This window comes from Aspergillus ruber, assembly GCF_000600275.1.
Source record: "Aspergillus ruber CBS 135680 unplaced genomic scaffold scaffold00001, whole genome shotgun sequence".
Taxonomy (NCBI): domain Eukaryota; kingdom Fungi; phylum Ascomycota; class Eurotiomycetes; order Eurotiales; family Aspergillaceae; genus Aspergillus; species Aspergillus ruber.
In genome coordinates, this window is record NW_024467297.1 from 1,006,090 (window position 1) to 1,024,910 (window position 18,821).

An 18,821-nucleotide genomic window follows, 5' to 3' on the forward strand; every position below is an offset into this window, starting at 1 on the left:
CCTGAATGAAAACGGAAGGCCTAGCAGCAAGAAGGTAGCAGCTGCAGCGCAGTGCAAATGCAAGTCCAAACCGAGGCAACTCGTTTCGGCAAGACGATCAACAATCAAATCAATCAACCCCGGACGGATGGACGGACGGAGCAACCAAGCGCAAAGGCAACGCAAAGCAAAGCAAAGCAACGGTCAGCCACCGCACTTGCAGTTGCCGGTACACTACTCCGGAAGTAGGTATGGTACGGTACATACGTACTAATGACATGTGGCCAAGAAGCAAGCCCAGACCGCAAGTCGCAAGTCAACGAATGTTGATCATGGATTCCTGATGAGTCGGCCCCGGGCAATTTCCAATGCCAGTCAAGTCGAATTGCCAAAGTCCTATATGACCAGTCTGCCAGGAACTGGTGATCCATGCTGCAAATGCATGTCTGGCAACGGCGCTGTATGTCAGCCGTTTGGTATATCAAGTACTAGGATGTGTATCCCTGGCTTGGTCAATTTCACAAAATACCTAGTACAAGAGACTGTATTCCAGAGATATCGATGCTTCGGCGGTCATCGTCTAGAAGGAACCGGTCAGCTCCACCGACGCGTTGTCGGAACGTGTCCCGCTGGATAAATAGCGTGTGGTGTGGGGGTGAAGAAAGACCGGCTTCAATAATGGTCTCAATAGTCTTCAGAGCTCATCCAGCTCCGAGCTTCCAGATCGAAAGCAGACTAGCTCAACGCCGGTGGCAATTAATTATGCCACATGTATATTCATGGACGGAGTACGGGCGGAGTACAGAGAACAGAGCACACAGTTGTCGAGCAGTTGTCTTACCGCCGCTTCCTGATCGTCAATCAATCTGTGGATTTCTGATGTTTGTTTTCCGAATGTCTTCCGACGAGTATGGAGACCTGCTGAAGTATGTACCTGGATGGATTGGGCAATTGCTAGACGTACCTTTACGGTGTACCTTGGATTGTGTCATAGTACTTTGGTCTGCACGCTGCACTTTGACCGAAAGGGACGTGTTTTGACTAATACAGAGTAATGCTGCGTACAATTGTCAGTGATCGGATCGAGGTTATTCCAGTTCTTTTGCATTCTCGCGCGTCTTTTCGTGCGAGTACAGAAAGGGTGACGTATAGTGAAGTTGACGGAGTTGTAGAACATTCCATCGGCGGGATTAAGTGGGATGCCTCGAATAAATGTCATATCCCGTCCGTACTTCGGGATGTGATGGCTTCAATCACCCCAGCTGAGACAATAACCGGCAAATCAGAACGTGCCTCACCACCAAATTTGGATATATCAACTCCGTGGCCATTCCATATTTCCCTAATTTGGAAGAAAAAGAAATATCGCCAGTTGTCTGTACTCCGTACGGCGTGTACTATTATTCTTTCTTTTCCTCGCATTCGACTTTCCTTCGAGTGGCATCCTCGGGGGCCAGAAGTACTCCCAATATACTCATCACCTCAGTCGCATCGGGTCCTTCCCCGAGAACACAAACACGAAGCATGCAGAATGCGGGCCGTCTGCATTCGCGATCTGATTTGCATCACGATCCTTGCTTATGTGTTCTGTAGACGTAGCTTGCGTCGATACGTAGGTACTCAGCAGGTTCCGTATGCACTTGGGGGTGTTTGTACGCGGAGCGCCGTAATGTAGGCCATGCATGCATGTCGAATCACAGGACGAACAACAATGCCTTTCAGTGCTGTACTTTGTATCCACTGCATATATGTCAGCATATGTAAGCTTATGTATGCACAACCGAAGTGTGAAATGCAAAGCAGGCTCGTGGGATGATAGAGATTGCTTTTGTTTGGGTGAAATAACGCACCTGTGGTCCCGGGTTATTGGGTATAGACATGCATCCTGGTTGTGATATATCCAGTTGATTGTGGTACCTGGACCAGTGTGATTTAGTCTGGTCTAGTTCAGAATAGAATATGAGTAAGGATTTGATGATGAGCGCTTAGAGCGGTTGAGGTTGAATGACTTGACTTGGTACTAGATATAGTAAAGAGGGCTGCTCCCGTGACATGACCAAACAGGCGACCTGCGCGACCTCACCACCAACGAACCTCTCGTCCACGACAGTCAGGCATGAAAGACTACATACACTACAATGACAAAAAGATGCAGCTGGCTAGCAACTACCACTACTGTACTCTGTATTGTATAGATTTGATTTAGATCGATCACCTTGCAGGGCCCACGACGCTGACTCGTTCTCATCCACTGCAGAACATGCCCGTGTCCGATCCTCTGTGCTTTTTCCAGCCTGGATCTTTTTCCAAATTCATATCACTGGGTCACGGCACTTAGATAGATCGGCTTTCTTTCAACTTGGCCATCCCTGTCACTTGCTTTCTTTTTTCTATCTCCGAATCGAGCACGTATCAGTATAGCCTCATTTTCACACCATCCCACCGGGTCAGGATGTTGGCTCGATTTTTGAGACGTGAGAGATAAAAAGAAGACAAAGAAAAAGAGGCCCGAAAAAAGAAAGGAAAAGGCCGGAATGTGACACATTCTGATCCGTCGGGAGAAGGACTGTGGCCGGCATCCGCGGTCTCACTGCCGATACACCTCAGTGCACCTGCGCAGACAGCTCATACACAAGTACTGAATTACAAATGCCAGACGTACGAAGTGTTGGAGTAATATGGGGCCTTTTGCTCACCGTGTTCTGGTGGTTCTCCGTACAATAGTAAGTCTCTGACTCAAGGACCGACAATCTACCAAATTCAAACTACAAACTAACACCTTTTAGTGCTACTCCACGAAGATGCGGCCTGCAGATTGCTCTTGACCGTATGGTTGATGCCCAATGTAGCGCTGTTTTGTTCCTGCCGAAACCCAGCCCCAGAAGAGACACTCGTGCTGTTGATTTGACAGTTGGCCATCCACGACAGCAGGCAATACTTCAGGCTCTTATGCTGATCTGTCCGGGTTGATCGAATTGCAGACATGGATCGCTTTGAATATCGATCTGATTGGGCCACCGAAAAAAGAATTTCTTTTTTTTTTTTTGGCTTTTATTCTCGCATGAGAATTGCCATGACCGAAAGGATGGGGCGATCAGGGCGAGAAAGAGAAAATAAAAATAAAAATCAATAGGCGCAGCGACTCGGTACTACTATTTGCTGGTCCATGATGCATGCACAACACCTTTTTTTTTTTTCTTTTGGCGAACACAGACTGTGGCCCCAGTTGCCGGGTGACTTGGCTCAAAGTCACTAGTACGTCCACCCGGAAGTCTGCTAAAAGTTTCTCGGGACTCTATCTGCTCCGTGCTAGTAGTAGCTCTAGCACGCGGAACAGGTCCCTAACCTTCTCTCACTATACCATTTTGGAGTGATTAATGGAAGATATGTACTAGCGGTCAAGAAGATCCATGGCTCTGGTGACGGCACTCGCAGCGTCACGCAGTAGCCTGTGGACTGACCATACGGAGCATCCGTATCCAAAGCTGTACTTTACCTTGGTGAGAGGTTCCATTCTATTTGGACCCGCTCCCCGGTTCCCCGATGTGGTGCTGATTCGTCCAAATCCTAGCAATCCCAGCTTCACCTTTTTCTTTCTTTCTTTTCGCATCTCCACAAGACCCGCGTATAGAGTGGGCTTTGCGGACACTCAATCTTCGCATGCGATAGACGCAGAAAATGGATACCCCGTCGGTCTTGGGCTGTATCGTCGCTTCGTTTCCCACGCTGCCGGTTCAAGCTATGGGTCTCTCTCACCGCTGAAAAACCGCGGCTGCTGTCAACGGCCATGATCGCCTGCCTATCTGTCTAGCTGTCCGACGAGCTGTCTCGCTCGTTCTCGCTGTCTTACGGTACGCGCTGCTGCTGCTTCTGCCGGGGTGGTCAGGCTTGTTCTGCCCAGACCCATCAGGTTTCCTTTCGAGGATAAATAAGCCAGGGCCCAACATGGGTTCATAAATATATCATCATCCGACGTCCTCTTCTAATCTCTTCCTATAATTTTTTCTTCTCATCACGCATTCATCACTTTAATCTCTTGGGTGCCTCATCTTTCTATTTTACTTCTTTGAGTCTTTTATTGTTTGCCTTCTTTTTATATATTACTCTTAATCTGGGCAACTGGTTTTGTCCAAAGCACTCATACCTAATCACCATCTCGACCTCTTCATACTTTTTTATAGAATAATACTTTTACAACCTTCACCGTGGCTACACTCGGGATCAGCGTGCTGCCGGCACCTTACGCCAACTCGGTGCATTCCTCCCCTCAGTGTCATTCACTTTCGGGCTATCAGATCAGCCACCATAACATTCATTCGACTGCCTCCCCCTCTCTTTCTCGCCCCAAGCCAACGGTGCTATTGGAGAGAGGGGGGCCTACGCCATGCCCCAGTGTGCAGCGTCTGACGAGCAACGGTGACGCCAAAACGCCCGTGTCGCACAACCGTTCCTTTTCGGGCTCCTCGTCTGATGACCTCTCTCCGACGCCTACAGCCGAAGAATCCCACAGTCCAGTTGACAAGAAGAGGAAGGCAGACAGTGAGTCTCCTGAGATGGAGATGCGGGACTCTGAGCGTCCCCGGCCAGTCTCCTGGCCTTCGGGACCCGTGGAACCCCCGACGCAGCTTCCTCCTATTGCTGTGCCTTCCATCCTGAACCCGGCGAAGGGGGCATCTCACGTCCGTATGCCATCCTCTCCAACCCCACGTTTCGCCCATCCATCATCGGCGCACCCGGCCAAACGGCTCTCGCTTTCCCCGGGATCACAACAGCGCTCGATGACCACACCCATCTCGAGCAGCTACCCCGGGAAGCTAAGCACTCATAACTCTCCTCTGGCACATGAGTCCCGGTCCGGTGTGTACAGCACACCTGGATCCCCGTTGACCTTGGACCCTCCGATGATGTCTTCTGGCCCGGCGCCCACATCGACCTCTGTCCACTCCACGCCAACCTTCCACAGCCGGCGGATCAGTGCGGGCCCAACTCCCAACCCAAGCCCGCAAGAAACAACCGCTAGCACTCCTCAGTCTGTCTACAGCCACTTTGGACGGTCGTCTCCTTCCTTGTCTGGGCCATCGCAGGTGCCGCCTATGGTGCATCCTTCGCCCTACGGAACACCTGACTCTGCCAGCCGCCTCCCACCTGCGATGGGAGACCACCGTTACCCTACGGAACCCCCGATGCAGACGGACCAGAACGGCACACTGATCCCGTGCGTCCTGGACCTCAAGTCCGGTTCCTCGAGCCAGGCAGAGAAGCGCAAGGCCAACAGCGATGCATCGCGCCGGTTCCGTAACCGCAAGCGAAATGAGCTGCAGATGGAGCAGAAGATTACTGCCCAACAGGAGGAAATGCGGAAACAGACCGACCTCCTGCATCGGCAAACTCAAGAAATTCGCGCTCTAGCGCAGGAACGCGAGTACTACCGCTCCGAGCGGGACTTCTACCGGGAACAACTCGGTCGGGTACTCCCTCCCAGCCAGCTTCCTGCACGCCCAGCCTCACCTCGGGCACTGTCGTCTGTCATGGAGAAGCCCGTAGACCGCGGCAACGAGTCGGTGTGGCAGCAGAGCGCAGCACCCGCGACAAGCCTTCCGGCCCCCATACCTGCCACGAGGGCGCCAGGCGCATGGACGACGGCGCCGTCCGCATACTCTACCGCCCCAACCGCGAACACCGTGGAGGAGCCTGCCCGGTCGTTGCCTCAGATCTCTGCGACCTGGGCACGGTCCTAATTGACTTCGATTCGTTTTTTGCACTTTTGAAAAGTACATTTTCTGGTCTTCCATTCCATGTATTACTTTTTTATCTTCTTTTGATTTAGAAGACTTTCTGCTGCATGTCTTGAAGACGCCGGAAAGCCGTTGACTTCTGACCCTATAATATTTTGATTCTGCAATTTTGGAGGACACAGTACAGATTGCAACTCATGCCACCTAGTGTGGATTTGGTCTCAAGCGCGGGTCTTTACGCACATACTTTTGTTTATTTCTTGTTTATTTCTGTTCTATAATTTGTCTGCTGTTTTTGTTTTGCATCCCAATGTTGGGCTTGGAGTTGGTATTTTGATATTTAGAGATATTTCGGTGTTGAGGTTAGACTTGATGCGATGCCAGCGACTGGTGACGACAGAACAATACATGATAGATACAACTTTACTTTGGATTTCTTGAATTATGCCTTCTTTTGACATATCTTCTGTCTGAAACGCCACTGAAACTGCGATATCGGTGGAAGATCGGGCGTGGGGTACGGGACCGCCCAGAGGACCAAAGCCAGACAAGGAAGTCTCCGGCTGCGCGAATTGAGTCGGTGTAGTAATACGGCCAGTAAGTGCCTGTATATACCTGTGTGTCGTCCGTTTCAGAAGACATATAGGGCTGATCGCGGCGCGAGAGATCCACCGGCTAACGGCTCTGCAGTCGATTTCCGAGAATTCTTATCCGCCGAACTACTCTATTCCTCTACTCCTCTACAAGTACAGAGCATTAGAGTCTATCTATCATACGTTAAATATCAATATCAACTCTCTCCAGTCGTTGAATTATCTCTCCCCACGTGGCGGCCGCCGGCCTATCAGGCACCTCCACCGCTCCACGTTGTGCCTGACGCGCATCTCCCATCATCCCACGGTCATTCTGACTATCAATCTATCTTCTCGGATTCTCCCGCCATCCTCCGTCTGTTCGTCATATTCTACGCACGGGTCAATCGCAACGTGAATCCGATATCGCCGGCTCCCGCGTGGGTTCTATCCGAAACCTCGGTTAGATGAAAAGATGAAGATGGGCGTTTCACTATATCAGGGCCATGCGGCCCACGGGGACCGCGTGGGTGAGACGGAGAAGGGTGACTACTTCTACCAGACTTTTCGTGACGGTCCGAGTGATTGTAAGAGTAAAAGCGAAAGTTTGGACATTCAGGAACGTGTTCGACGGTCTTTTGCTGTGCGCGTTATGATGAGCATCGCCGCGTTTGTCCTGCTCTCGTTGGGCTATTCGTGAGTTCATGTGGTCTTGTTAAAGAACGACATGCTAATTGAATTGGATCAGTGTGACTGGAAAGCCAGTCTCAACTACGGTCCCTGACCAATCCTCCTGCAACACAATCGAGGGAGGATACCAATGCTTCTCTAACGTCTCCCACCTCTGGGGACAGTATTCTCCCTACTTTGCCGTAGGAAGCCAGCCTGGCCTCTCCGCTGAGGTTCCGTCAGAGTGCCAAATCACCTTTGCGAATGTCCTCTCGCGGCATGGCGCACGGTTCCCGACAGCATCCAAGAGCTCCAAGTATTCATCCCTCATCGAAGATATCCAGAACAACGTTACCTCGTTCCCGGACAAGTATGCCTTCCTCGAGACGTACAAGTATAATCTAGGCGAGGACGACCTGACCCAATTCGGTGAGAACCAACTCGTCAACTCGGGAATCAAATTCTACAACCGCTACGAAAACCTCACAAGGAACATCGTCCCATTCATCCGTGCATCTGGGTCAGACCGGGTCATCGCCTCGGGCGAGAAATTCATCGAGGGCTTTCAATCCGCTAAAACAAACGACACTCACGCAAAACCCAACCAAACCACACCCTCCGTCAATGTGGTCATCACCGAAGGCACCGAGTACAACAACACCCTCGACCACAGCATCTGCACAAGCTTTGAAAACAATGACGACTACGAAGACTACGTTGCAGGCAACTTTACCGGCCTCTTCACGCCCTCCATCCGCAAGCGTCTTGAGTCCGACCTCCCAGGGACATCCTTCTCGGACTCTCAGATCACCTACCTAATGGATATGTGTGCCTTTGACACCATCGCGCGCACCCCAGATGGTAGCAGTCTCTCCCCGTTCTGCGGCATCTTCACGGACGAAGAATGGAAACAATACAATTACCTCAACTCTCTCAAGAAATACTACGGCTACGGTGCGGGGAACCCCCTCGGCCCAGCCCAGGGTATCGGGTACACAAACGAACTCATCGCCCGCTTAACCCAAACCCCCGTCCACGACCACACGAGCACAAACCGCACACTCGACTTAAACCCCAACACCTTTCCCTTGAACACAACCCTCTACGCAGACTTTGGACACGACAACGGCATGATCTCCATTTTCTTCGCACTAGGTCTATACAACGCCACACAAGACCTCTCTCAGGATACCGTCGAATCCGCAAAGGACGCAGGCGGATACTCTGCGTCTTGGGCCGTGCCGTTCGCCGCACGTGCGTATATCGAGATGATGCAATGTAGTGGGGAAATGGAGCCTCTTGTCCGCGTGCTTGTTAATGACCGTGTTACCCCGTTGCATGGTTGCAAGGCGGATAATATGGGGAGGTGTAAGAGGGATGATTTTGTGAAGGGGTTGGGGTATGCGAGATCTGGGGGGAATTGGAATGGTTGTTTTAAGTGATTTTTCTCTTTAGGTAGGGGGGATGTGTTGAGTTGGTGTAATTATGTTATACGTTATACCTAAAACCTAGTAACTATATCTTTGGAAATTGGAAATATTAGTTTTGGTTTACTGAATGTCATATACGGACCCAAGGCAGATATCTACTAGGTCATATTCAATAGAATAATGCATAAACGCTATTCATATACAGATCAGTACAAGATTAACCTTGTTGCACAATATCATACCCCAGCTCGCACCCTGTCATGTCACATCAATCGTTCCTGACCCCAGACCTTTCCGTCTTCTTATCCCCATACGCTATACAAGTACCATATTAGCCATTACCCTAGACCACCAACACCCCAACAAAAGTAACATAAAGTAAGAAAGACTCACTCCGATCCCAAAGAACATAAGACGTAACCAGAAATATCGGCAGGGCCACAATCGTCGATGTCCATCTGCGTTCACCCAGTTAGCTTCCGATCGCGGTATCCCAGAAACAAATCAATGTGGAGTAGACATAAAGAGAAGGGGGAAGAGGAATACCGTCTCGCAGCGGTCTTATACTCCCTAGTCCGCCGAATATCAATTGGTTGACGGGGATGCGGGTGCCCATGCGTATGCGGATGCGGATGGGCTCGCGGGTGTGGGTGTGGTGTGTTGAATGCTAGGACGCGGGGTTTTGGGGACATTTTATTTATTTTTTCTTGAATTGGATTAAGAGTTGTTTGGTTGGGTTGTATGTTATTTGCTCGGTGTTGGTCTGAAGTTGAAGATGCGTATGTCTGGGATCGGGTTAGTGAGTGCACAATGAATTGAGAATGTGACTTACTGCTTGATGTATAGAGTAACTATCTGTTATGACTTATGTAGAAAGAAGTTCGTAATATATAATGCTTAGGATATGAGGGCTTGATTTTCTGAGGCCTCGATATCGCAGTGGGAGCAATTAGTGCACTATACCTACTTCGGACATCACATGATATATATCACGTGAGCAATCCACAAATAAACAGTCCAGTATAGCAAGCAATTAATTCGATAAACCAAACCAACCGAGATAAATTATATATAAAACAGACAAAGGAGACTTCAACTCTGCACTTGAACTAATCAATAATCAAGCAGACCAATCAATGCAAGCCATAGTAACACACAATCACACAACCAACCCGACACTTGCAATTTAGGACAAAACAAAATACTTGTGGAAGGATCCCTTGGATGAGTTGGAGACCGGAACGGTTGATATTAGTATAATCGAACAAAAATGTCTTCTCGCGCAGTGCTGAGAAGGTAAATAGGTAAAGGTAGCAGCCAAAAGGTCGCGGACACCGGAAAGCCGAATTCTAGCTCAGATACGATAAGCCTCGGTAAAACCACTCCAAAGCGTAAAACCAATGGCCATCGATCAAAATGAGCCGAATAAAGAGGAGCTCTGTGGTGGCCGAATCAAATCATGTCATGAATGACATGGCTAGGTCCATCGCAGTGCCCGTAGCGCGACGACGAGGCCGCCGACCGGGTGTATCATTTGCTCCCTGCTCATCACCAGCCGTCTCGGATTCGGATAGCTTCTGCTTTTTTGCTGGGTGCGCCTCATCTGGAGTATCTTCGGTCGTAGAGAAAGTGCGTTTTCTTGGTGGACTTGGAGTTGGGGTATCATAGTCGACAGGTTTATTTTGATTGTGCATTTCATGAGGGGGTGGTAGAACAAAATGATTGGGGTGAGAATCATTAAAATCGCGATCAGCTTGAGGGATTTCCTGCTTTTCTTTCTTGGTAGATTCGGCATTCGTGCCGTTATTGCCAGCGTCGACGGCAGCGGCGATGCCCTTTCCGAATTTCAATTTAATTTTCATCGATTTCTTATCGGGTGATTCGGGCACAGCAGACCCTTCAACCGGTGTTCCTGGTGCCGTAGCCCGACGACGTCGTCGCTGCTTGGGCTGAGGCTTATAGTCCGAGCCATCTTCATTCTGTACCTGAGTCCGGCGTCGTCTGCGGACCTTTTCGACCGGTTTAGGCGTTTCCTTGGGACTGGCTGGTTTGGCATGGGGGGCATGTTGGGTAATCAGAGAACGGATATCTGCGGCCTGCAACGATCGGTCGACGACAAGACCGACCCGGCGCGCCTCCTCGCGGGCTAGGATTCTCTCCCTTACTTCGTCCACATTTTCGTAGTAAAAAGTGAGTTGGCTGTTTCGGGGGAGGTTGCGCTCTCCAATGCGTGGAGGGAAACCGAAAATGCGGTCTTTGTCGAGTTGATCGCGAGACTTCAGGCGGATTGGTGGTTGTGGAATCTTTGAATCACCATAGGTGTTGTTTGGGCGATACATTTCAGAGTCAGAAGGTACCATGAGGTATTCCTCTCCATGCTCGTTGACGAAGCCTGTGTGTTTCCAGCCTTTCTCGTCCGTCCATGGTTGCGAGATTTGCTTACTCTTCTTCGTAACACCTGGTTTATTTGTCGCTGCTGTCGCCGCCGCCGCCGCCGCCGCCGCCGTAGCCTTGCCCTTACATATCGATGGCGGAGCGTTTTGTTGTTCTTTCTTGGCGTAATACTCCTTGCGTAACTGGGCGAGCTGGGTTTTGGCATCTGGGGTCGGTTTGAAACTTGGTGACACGGCTTCTACGGCTAAATCGAACAGCCGTTGGGCAACGAGTGCCAAATCGGGATGAACGGGTCCGTTCAGTTCACCGGACTGCGATTCGGCTCTGATGGAAGTTCCTATTTTTCGGCGGTATCGCTTTTCTGATTCGAAGGACTCCATTGCCCGCATCGTAGGCTTCCTGTTCCGGCGGGAGATACGCGCAGCTGTAGAGCTTTTCGGGGATGCTTGACCGTCCGGTTGACCGTCAACATAGACTTCTGTGTCATTGTCTGATTGAGTACTGTCGGGAGACTGCAATGCGCTATCCGGCATTCCCTGCTCACAAGTTCCGTTCACCCCCTGGGGAGCTCCATGTCTTCTATTGGTAGACCGCAATGGAGTAGCATTAGTAGAGTTTGTGGCGTTTGCGAAGTTTGCTTGATTCTTCCTTGCAGTCTTGCGCTCGCGACGAGTGGGTACCGTTGCTGGAGTAGCAGGAATTGTATTATTTTGCTCTTTGAGGGCCTTCTCCACGGTCTTCTGTCGGGGTCCACGAGCAGACATCTTGGAAAGTTTGGCATTGGCTTCGGTTGCGACATTTTTCGACTTGCGTCCTGGACGTGGGGTAGTTATTTGAGACTGGTCAGGGGTATTCTCGACATCTTCAGCTTTCTTGAGTTTAGCTGGCATAGACTTTCGCGTTTTGCGATTGCCTTCAGTGATGGAGGTTTCCAGTGCGGGTGCTTTGTTAGCTTTGTCCTTCTTAGATTCAGCTACCTCTGTCTCAGTCACAGAATGATGTCCGTTCTCAAGAAAGGCGTGTAAATTAGACTGTTTCGCAGACTGGGAATTGCGTTTGCCATTGGATGCTGGCGTAGCGGTTTCGGCCGTGTCGCCATTTGGAGTGTCGGGCTTATGATTCCGTGCGTGATTTACGGCAACAAAGCCAGATGTTGTTACCTGAGGAGTGCTAAATGAGTCATCCTGATTTGGCGTCTCAGGGACATCCTGCGATATTTGCGAAGCCTTGTCGTCTCCGTCGACTGACTGTTGTGTCCTCCGGCGTTTGCCGGGAAGTAGTTTTTCAAAGGTGGTGATGAGGGGAGTGGTAGGAAGAGATTGAGACTGAGAGGTTTGAGACATGAAGGACTCGTTGGTATCAGGTTCTTGCGTTGCTATCCGGGAAGCACGCGAAGAACTATGCAGGAGATTCTGATAGGGTCAGCGATGATCTAAACGAAGGACCAAAATGCAGTGTCGCAAATAGAGTAAAACAGCCGATCGAGAAAAATGAATATAATGAGGAAGGGAGATAGTAAAGAGAATAATACTGAAAGGGTGAACCTACAGGTTGTTCCATTAAAACTGCGGCGCCTTCCGGAGGAACAGATGCTCTGCCGACCACTGTCTACTTCGTTAGCATCCAGCCTTATTTTTTTTTTTTTTTTTTTTTTAAAAAAAAAAAGAAAAGAAAAAGAAAAAAGCAGACGCAGCAAACGCGATGCATATGCATATCTCCGTCGAGTAGGGTGTACGGTTCTAGCCCTCGACCGGGAACCAACGACAGCCACATGGTCTTACTTTTTAATCCAGCCTATCCACGGCAATATCCTCCTTCTCTTTTATTTCCAATGATACCGCAATCTTGTTATCGCCTTGTGTTATTCGATTCGACTCGTTCAGCGCCAAGGTTAGGCAAGCGGATAAGGAGTGTCACGTAGGGAGAATCACTCGACTCAAATTCGCTTTCGAGGGAATAACTATTTAGCAAAGGCTCCTAAATCCAGTAGAAAGACATGTTAGTTGATCTGAACGAAAAGGAGTTGTCGGAGGACAGAATAAGCAATAACCGCAGCTCCGCCGGTAGCAACAAGGGCTCGGTGTACGCAGCCCGCCACCACCATCGCGATAACAACAATAACCCAACGTACCAGTGTAAAAAATAATATCCAAGCCACTCAAGACGACACAAATATTCGAAAAAACCACATGGAGAGAAATGTAGGGAGCGTCGGTGGAGTGGAGGGAGGGAGGAGTTAGGGAACGCAAAGTCGACTGTCGGCGGACGCAGGAGAGGCCTCGTCAGGGCCTAGCAGAACACCATATATGGCATGGTATGGGGGAAATAAAACACAGCGACCGAAGCAAACAGAAGAATAAAGCGAATAAAAGGAGATTTTATGGTTTATTCTGGGGGGTGGTAGGCAGAGATGGGGGAGTAGGCTGGCAACAGGGCCCGTTGGAAGGAGAAGAAGCGCCGGCGGGCGTCTGGAGCAGCGCCGGATGGGCAATTAGGGCTTGCGCTGGCGGGCGGCTGGTCACGGGACTGCCGCTAGCCCCAAAACAGATAGCCCGCTTGAGCCTCCGCCGGCAGAACACGTTACTGTCCTCTATCCTCTACTGCTCCTGGTGTTTGCATCTTGCTATATTCTTGCCAAAATGCAGCTCTGGCATTCTCTCCAGCTCTGTCTTCTTGCCGCTGCCATTCCTGCGCGCGCTGCTTCGGCATGGGGCTACACTGATGCCACCGTGTCAGTTCAGACCAAGGGCGCCGGCGTCGGGTCGGGCTTTAAGCAGGAGTATGATGCTTTGCATAACCCTCTATTTCTACGATATACTGATAAAGATATAGAATCCCCGATAACAAACCCCTCGCAGCCCCCGTCTCCCTCGGAAGCTTAGACACCCTCCGCGTGACGCTGACTGCCCAAGAAGGTCGATCTCCGAAGCGGGCGCATCAAGTCTTCCTCCTCATTAAAGATCCCGAAACTGGCTTGGATATTTCATACCCGTTCAATGTGAAGGACAATGGCAAGTCGAGGGTAGATCTGGTAAGTGATCGACCGTGACAAGTATTACTCAACCTGCGTAGGAGCTGACGTATACCGCTGGATAGACTCAAAAGGACCTCCCGATTCAATTCCTCTCCCTCCCCCAGCCGGTCGACGCTCGTCTTCTCATCGGATCCTTTGGCACCTCGGAAGCCTACAATGAGCCTGCGTTCCAGCTGTCGATTACCCGCAACCCCGACGAACCTGTCCCTACGGTCGAGGTGTCGCGATACGGCAAACTGCCCGAAATCCATCACATTTTCAAGGAGGACCCCAAGAACCCACCGATTGCTGTTACTCTTGGTTTTCTGGCTATGACCCTGGCTGCTCTTCCGATCCTCGCGGGTGTGGTGAGTGCTAGTCAATCAATTTCCCCTGGTCGGATTGACGCTAATTTGATTCAGTGGTTCTTTCTTGGCGTCAACCTCAACCATCTTTCTACCGCACTCAAGTCCGCGCCCGTTCCTCACGTTGTCTTCCTCGGATCGTTGGTCTCGATCGAAGGAATCTTCTTCCTGTACTATACCTCTTGGAACATATTCCAAATGCTTCCTGCTGTTGCTGCAGTTGGCGCCGTTGCGTTTGTCAGTGGCAGTCGCGCACTGGGTGAGGTTCAGGGACGACGACTTGCTGGTCTTAGGTAGATAGTATCTACTGGTCTAGTGTTCGACATTTTCTCACCCTACATGGTATGCCATGAACCTCTACGCAATTCTGCGGGTTAACCTTTTAGCCTTTTAGCGAATGTAAAAGCATTTTCATGAATATATTATATGCTCAATCATAGTGTAGTCTTAGCAACCCTAACAAAACAAGCCTGACGTCACCCGAGGCTTTCCAAATCGGGCTAGTCTTATTGGCGGGTCGCCGCTGAAGATTATCTCCGGCTCTAACAACTGCATCGATTCCTACTCTCGCTCCCAAGCAGTCATATACAACTATCTAATTGTCCTACATATTCACAATGGGCTCAGCATCATCAAAGCCGGCCAGGTCGGCAGCAAATGCAGTCTCAAAACGCCAGTATCCCAAGCAACCAACCGCCCCTCCGACAGCCGCTCCGAGCGCAGCAGCAAAAGCAGCACAACCGCAACCTAGAGCACAAGCTCCTTCTCAACTTCAGAGAGAGCCTAAGCCGAATCAAGGACCTACATATCATCCGAAGGAGCGGGCATCGGGTGTGAAGTCAAGCGGTACGTGCAACTCGTACAGGGAATTAAAGCACAACTATTCCTATGCCTATATACAATTCAATTCTGAGGACCATCTAGCTAACTGATTTAACACAGCAATCGACATCGATGGCCGCGACCCCGACTTCGCCGCCTCCCTCCGCCACATCGGCCCCGTTAACCCAGCGCCCACATTCTCCCCCTCAAGCACCTTCCAACCACAACCCCGCACACAACCCGCACAAACCATCTTTCCCCAAGCATTCTCCAACCCGTCGCTCCTCGTCTTCAGCGCACGTGAAAAAATTACCAAAGCCGCAGAAAAAGAAGCAGAGCAGATCGGGAAGCCGAGTTTTGCAGGGAGGCAGTTTCTGGATGGGTTGACGATTAGGCAGGTGATTTCGATGCGGGATAGGCAGGGGCTGAGTGCGGAGGAAATTGAGGGAACGTTGAGATTGGGGAAGGGGGTTGTAGAGAGGTTAGGGAGGAGGGGGATTGTGGGGGAGATTCAGTGATCTTTGGATCTGGTGGTTTGTACGATATGTGTGGAGGTTGGATGGCATTATGTACTCTACTCTGTATACCCATGAACAGGATTGAGATTTATTGTCTCTCTGAAGGGCTGAATGCGTAGGCTGTTGGGACTGTTTGCTACACATTTTGCTCATGTACAAAGACGATGTACTCCAACTTCAAGGATATGACCATATCCCAACCATAACTTACCAAAATATCACACTGGACAATAACCTAGCCACAAATCTCCCTGGCATCCTTAATTCCGCTGATATACAAATTTCCTCTGGGCCAATTTCCTCCTAACCATCTACGGGGTTTACACTTTTGTCGATGTCAGTATTCCCATTGCCCTGGGGAAAAGCCACTGATTCCAGCAGGGCGTAATCTTCGTGGTTCCCGATAGACCTACCAAACTCGTCTCGTTCCTTCTTATGGATATAAATTCCTGCTCAGTTCCGTGCTTAAAAACATTCAATAAACTGCCGTTTCTCAAATGACCACCAAAGGTCTCCTCTCGAGCACCTGCACATAAAAAGCGGCAAAGTACTCGCAGTATGCATATACGGAAAGCCTGACGTCCTAGGGAGGTTCCTGCTTTTCAACCCCCTTCATCTGATTACAATACAAGAAACCCCGAGATCTGGAGTGCCTCAAATCCTCGTCTCCGAGCATATACCTTAGGTCGTGGTGGAAGACGTCGCTCGCCAGAATTCCACCATGTGCGAATCCCAATTCCAAGATGTACTGCGAGGCAGTGATTCTGTTGCTTTGTCGAGATTCGGACACGGATTACGGGCTACTTTGGATTGCGATGATGCCCTATATTTTGGAATTCCTGGGTGATGGATCGGGGCTTTTTGCTGAAAAAGATTGGGAGGAGTTTGGGGGTTTTTATCATACAATAAAAGTGAGAGATCGAAGGATGTTGGTGATCTTGGGGGGGATGCGTGGTGAATTATTTCGGAGGGAGTATCTTCCTAGTGTAGAGTGTTTGACTATTGTTATGAATTGACACTACTTTGAGAGTGACCGTGTTCTACCTATCTCTTTAAGACCTGTTATGACCCTCATTTCCAACCTGTGACTTACTATTCAGATGTTGACGGCAGTACACACTGCCTCTCCGGGCGTTAGAAAGAAAAGTACACTGCGCTGCTACATAAACCATAAGAGACGGGAAACGGACATGACCAGGTCCGATCCAACCGACACCGAGATATAGGTCATCTAAGCAATCCATGGCAGATTTAGAAATTCCAAAAGCCTAACAATCCATCTTCCTGTTATCTACTAGATTATTAGTAGACATAGTTTACCGAGGAGTTTACCCCATTCATTCTCACAGCACAAGTTAGCCATGAGCATCCGGAACTATTCACCTCTGGCAGTCGACTAGTTGTCGATTCAAAGCAGATACTGATATGATACTGCTCCGATTACAGGGAATCAGGGCTGTTCTTGATATTCTACCAAGTACGCCTCGAAGGCAGGGAAAGTGGAAAGATGCGTGTGAGACTTTTTCTTTAGCAAACCGTACACTAATGATCTCCAGTTCTCGTTATCTTCCCAGTGGCAGCACAGTTCATGTTGAGTGTCTACGAGCGACGCGTACACGCATCGGAAGTCGACCTAGTTGACTATAATTAAGTATTCACGTATTTGATCCCGCGAAGGCAATTAGTATGCATGGTGCAATGAGCGCCAGACCCCCGGCAGAAGACCCTACATTTAGGGGATATATTATGTCTTCGCAAACTGTCTTTCCTTAGTGCCACTCTTTTCAAGAATCGTGCCGTCCATGTCTGTGGCTATCTGGCAATCCTCCATCAGCGCCACTTTAATACCTGATGACAGCATTGACAACGCTAAAACAAAGATAAGTGCAATGGCCAAAGGCAAACCCTGGAAAGAACATTCTTTGTGTGGAGATATCCGCTACTCCATTTAGCATATCACACAATCGGTACAGCAAGGCACAGCTTTCAGGCTAGTAGCACTGGTGAGAGAAATATGGATTGCAACCATCGGATCAGAGTCCGTTGAAGCCCGGAATAAGAGAGAAGCAATAAGGGTGGTCACAGGCATATCAACCAGATAGCGCAATTAAGTATGTTTCGCTCCTCAAGCCCGATTGATAAAAATTTAACAGCAATCAGACGCTGAGAGCGAGGTTCAATGCTATTTGGTCTTAATAGAGAGAACATGCGAGTGATTGAAGATGCCTCAAGTTTAGTCACCATACCTCTCTTGTTCCCCGCGAGGTGTTTGCTTCGACACTACAGTCCGTTAGGCATTCACGAATATCGGATTACGTGACTGATATAAGATATGGCAATTAGTGCTACTACAAGACCTGAGGCTATATCCATTGGTTGATGGATACTGTCGTCAAGCAAGACGGAAAAAATAAAAAAAATAAAAAAAAACGCCAGCGCCCAAAAGAAAAGGTACATTCGCAGTTATCATCTGAATGGCGTGTACCACCGTCGAAAGGGGTGCAAATATTTCCACCCTTCCATCCACCTGAAGAGAAGGGAAGAAATACACTTATTATTGATAAAAACTTGAACCCTGGAGGCAAGTGTAAGTGCTCCTACACTGCTGCCATACTAGAACGTAAACCGACCCTATACAAAAACCCTTAGAGAGAGAGAGAGAGAGAGAGAGTAGTAACGTTGTGTAGTATGCCCAGAAACAGAACTTACTACAGCTTTCTATGTCCTATCATCGCGCACACACCAGATGTGTAAAAGAAAGGTTTAACCTTTCATGTACAGGTTACCAGTTGCTAATAGCATGGGTTAGGCTGTGTCGAGACAATCCGTGATCGGGATCGTCACGGAAAGAGATAAGAAAGTGGTTAGCAAGGCATTTCTTTCGAGCAAAGGAAAAGAATTAAGTTAAAGGGAATACTGCTCGGTCGAAAACTGGCAGAGGAGCTGGATAGTGAATACTATAACATTGAGGGTGCAGACTAGACGGTAGACTTGAGTTCTTCTGGTATCTTGTTGCGGTGAGTCGTAATGAGACATCTGTTTAGGATATCGAATTACCATAAGATTTTTCATGAACAACACATGAAAGCATATGACAGATCCGATGCATCAAGTGCCCTACGAGTCTGACATTATTTCCGCCCGGTTATCCTCAATGTCCTAACTGATCAGCCTTGCCAATAGTTCTGCCTGCTTATCAGCACCTTCGTCGACAATGGGATAGCGTCCAACGCAAACGTAGCAACTAGAAACTAGAGAATATGCCTCGGCTGCTGCGCACGAAAGTCTTGTCGATGATCTGCTGCATCACTCGCTTGCCTTGTG

General features: G+C 49.4%; 7 protein-coding genes across 7 annotated transcripts; 5 read left to right on the top strand and 2 right to left on the bottom strand.

Annotated features, from left to right (window-relative positions):
• Positions 1 to 722: 722 nt before the first annotated feature.
• On the top strand, positions 723 to 1,825 carry EURHEDRAFT_28707 (uncharacterized protein). Its single transcript, XM_040778215.1, has one exon. It carries the CDS (start codon positions 1,034 to 1,036, stop codon positions 1,652 to 1,654), a length of 621 nt encoding a protein of 206 aa, XP_040643436.1. The 5' UTR covers positions 723 to 1,033; the 3' UTR covers positions 1,655 to 1,825.
• A 2,932-nt stretch (positions 1,826 to 4,757) lies between these two features.
• On the top strand, positions 4,758 to 5,717 carry EURHEDRAFT_511928 (uncharacterized protein; the record flags this gene model as incomplete). Its single annotated transcript, XM_040786013.1, has 1 exon — positions 4,758 to 5,717. The coding sequence occupies one exon, from the start codon at positions 4,758 to 4,760 to the stop codon at positions 5,715 to 5,717; it is 960 nt and encodes a 319-aa protein (XP_040643437.1).
• A 1,044-nt stretch (positions 5,718 to 6,761) lies between these two features.
• Positions 6,762 to 8,397, top strand: EURHEDRAFT_373663 (histidine phosphatase family protein; the record flags this gene model as incomplete). The annotated part of the gene is made up of 2 exons (XM_040778554.1): positions 6,762 to 6,982; positions 7,035 to 8,397. The coding sequence occupies 2 exons, from the start codon at positions 6,762 to 6,764 to the stop codon at positions 8,395 to 8,397; spliced, it is 1,584 nt and encodes a 527-aa protein (XP_040643438.1).
• Positions 8,199 to 9,297, bottom strand: EURHEDRAFT_407748 (uncharacterized protein). Its single transcript, XM_040780650.1, has 4 exons — positions 9,218 to 9,297; positions 8,932 to 9,170; positions 8,779 to 8,843; positions 8,199 to 8,700 (listed from the first exon to the last, which is right to left on the bottom strand). Exons 2-4 carry the CDS (start codon positions 9,075 to 9,077, stop codon positions 8,654 to 8,656), a joined length of 258 nt encoding a protein of 85 aa, XP_040643439.1. The 5' UTR covers positions 9,078 to 9,170; positions 9,218 to 9,297; the 3' UTR covers positions 8,199 to 8,653.
• Positions 9,298 to 9,472: 175 nt separating this feature from the next.
• Positions 9,473 to 12,711, bottom strand: EURHEDRAFT_28641 (putative GPI-anchored cell surface glycoprotein). Its single transcript, XM_040778212.1, has 3 exons — positions 12,561 to 12,711; positions 12,328 to 12,383; positions 9,473 to 12,191 (listed from the first exon to the last, which is right to left on the bottom strand). Coding segments are annotated over exons 1-3 (2,406 nt in total). The 5' UTR covers positions 12,562 to 12,711; the 3' UTR covers positions 9,473 to 9,842.
• A 653-nt stretch (positions 12,712 to 13,364) lies between these two features.
• EURHEDRAFT_407750 (putative oligosaccharyltransferase subunit ribophorin II) lies at positions 13,365 to 14,590 on the top strand. The gene is made up of 4 exons (XM_040780651.1): positions 13,365 to 13,558; positions 13,612 to 13,810; positions 13,876 to 14,160; positions 14,215 to 14,590. The coding sequence occupies exons 1-4, from the start codon at positions 13,419 to 13,421 to the stop codon at positions 14,452 to 14,454; spliced, it is 864 nt and encodes a 287-aa protein (XP_040643441.1). The 5' UTR covers positions 13,365 to 13,418; the 3' UTR covers positions 14,455 to 14,590.
• Positions 14,591 to 14,711: 121 nt separating this feature from the next.
• On the top strand, positions 14,712 to 15,738 carry EURHEDRAFT_407752 (uncharacterized protein). The gene is made up of 2 exons (XM_040780652.1): positions 14,712 to 15,003; positions 15,100 to 15,738. Exons 1-2 carry the CDS (start codon positions 14,775 to 14,777, stop codon positions 15,495 to 15,497), a joined length of 627 nt encoding a protein of 208 aa, XP_040643442.1. The 5' UTR covers positions 14,712 to 14,774; the 3' UTR covers positions 15,498 to 15,738.
• Positions 15,739 to 18,821: the final 3,083 nt, after the last annotated feature.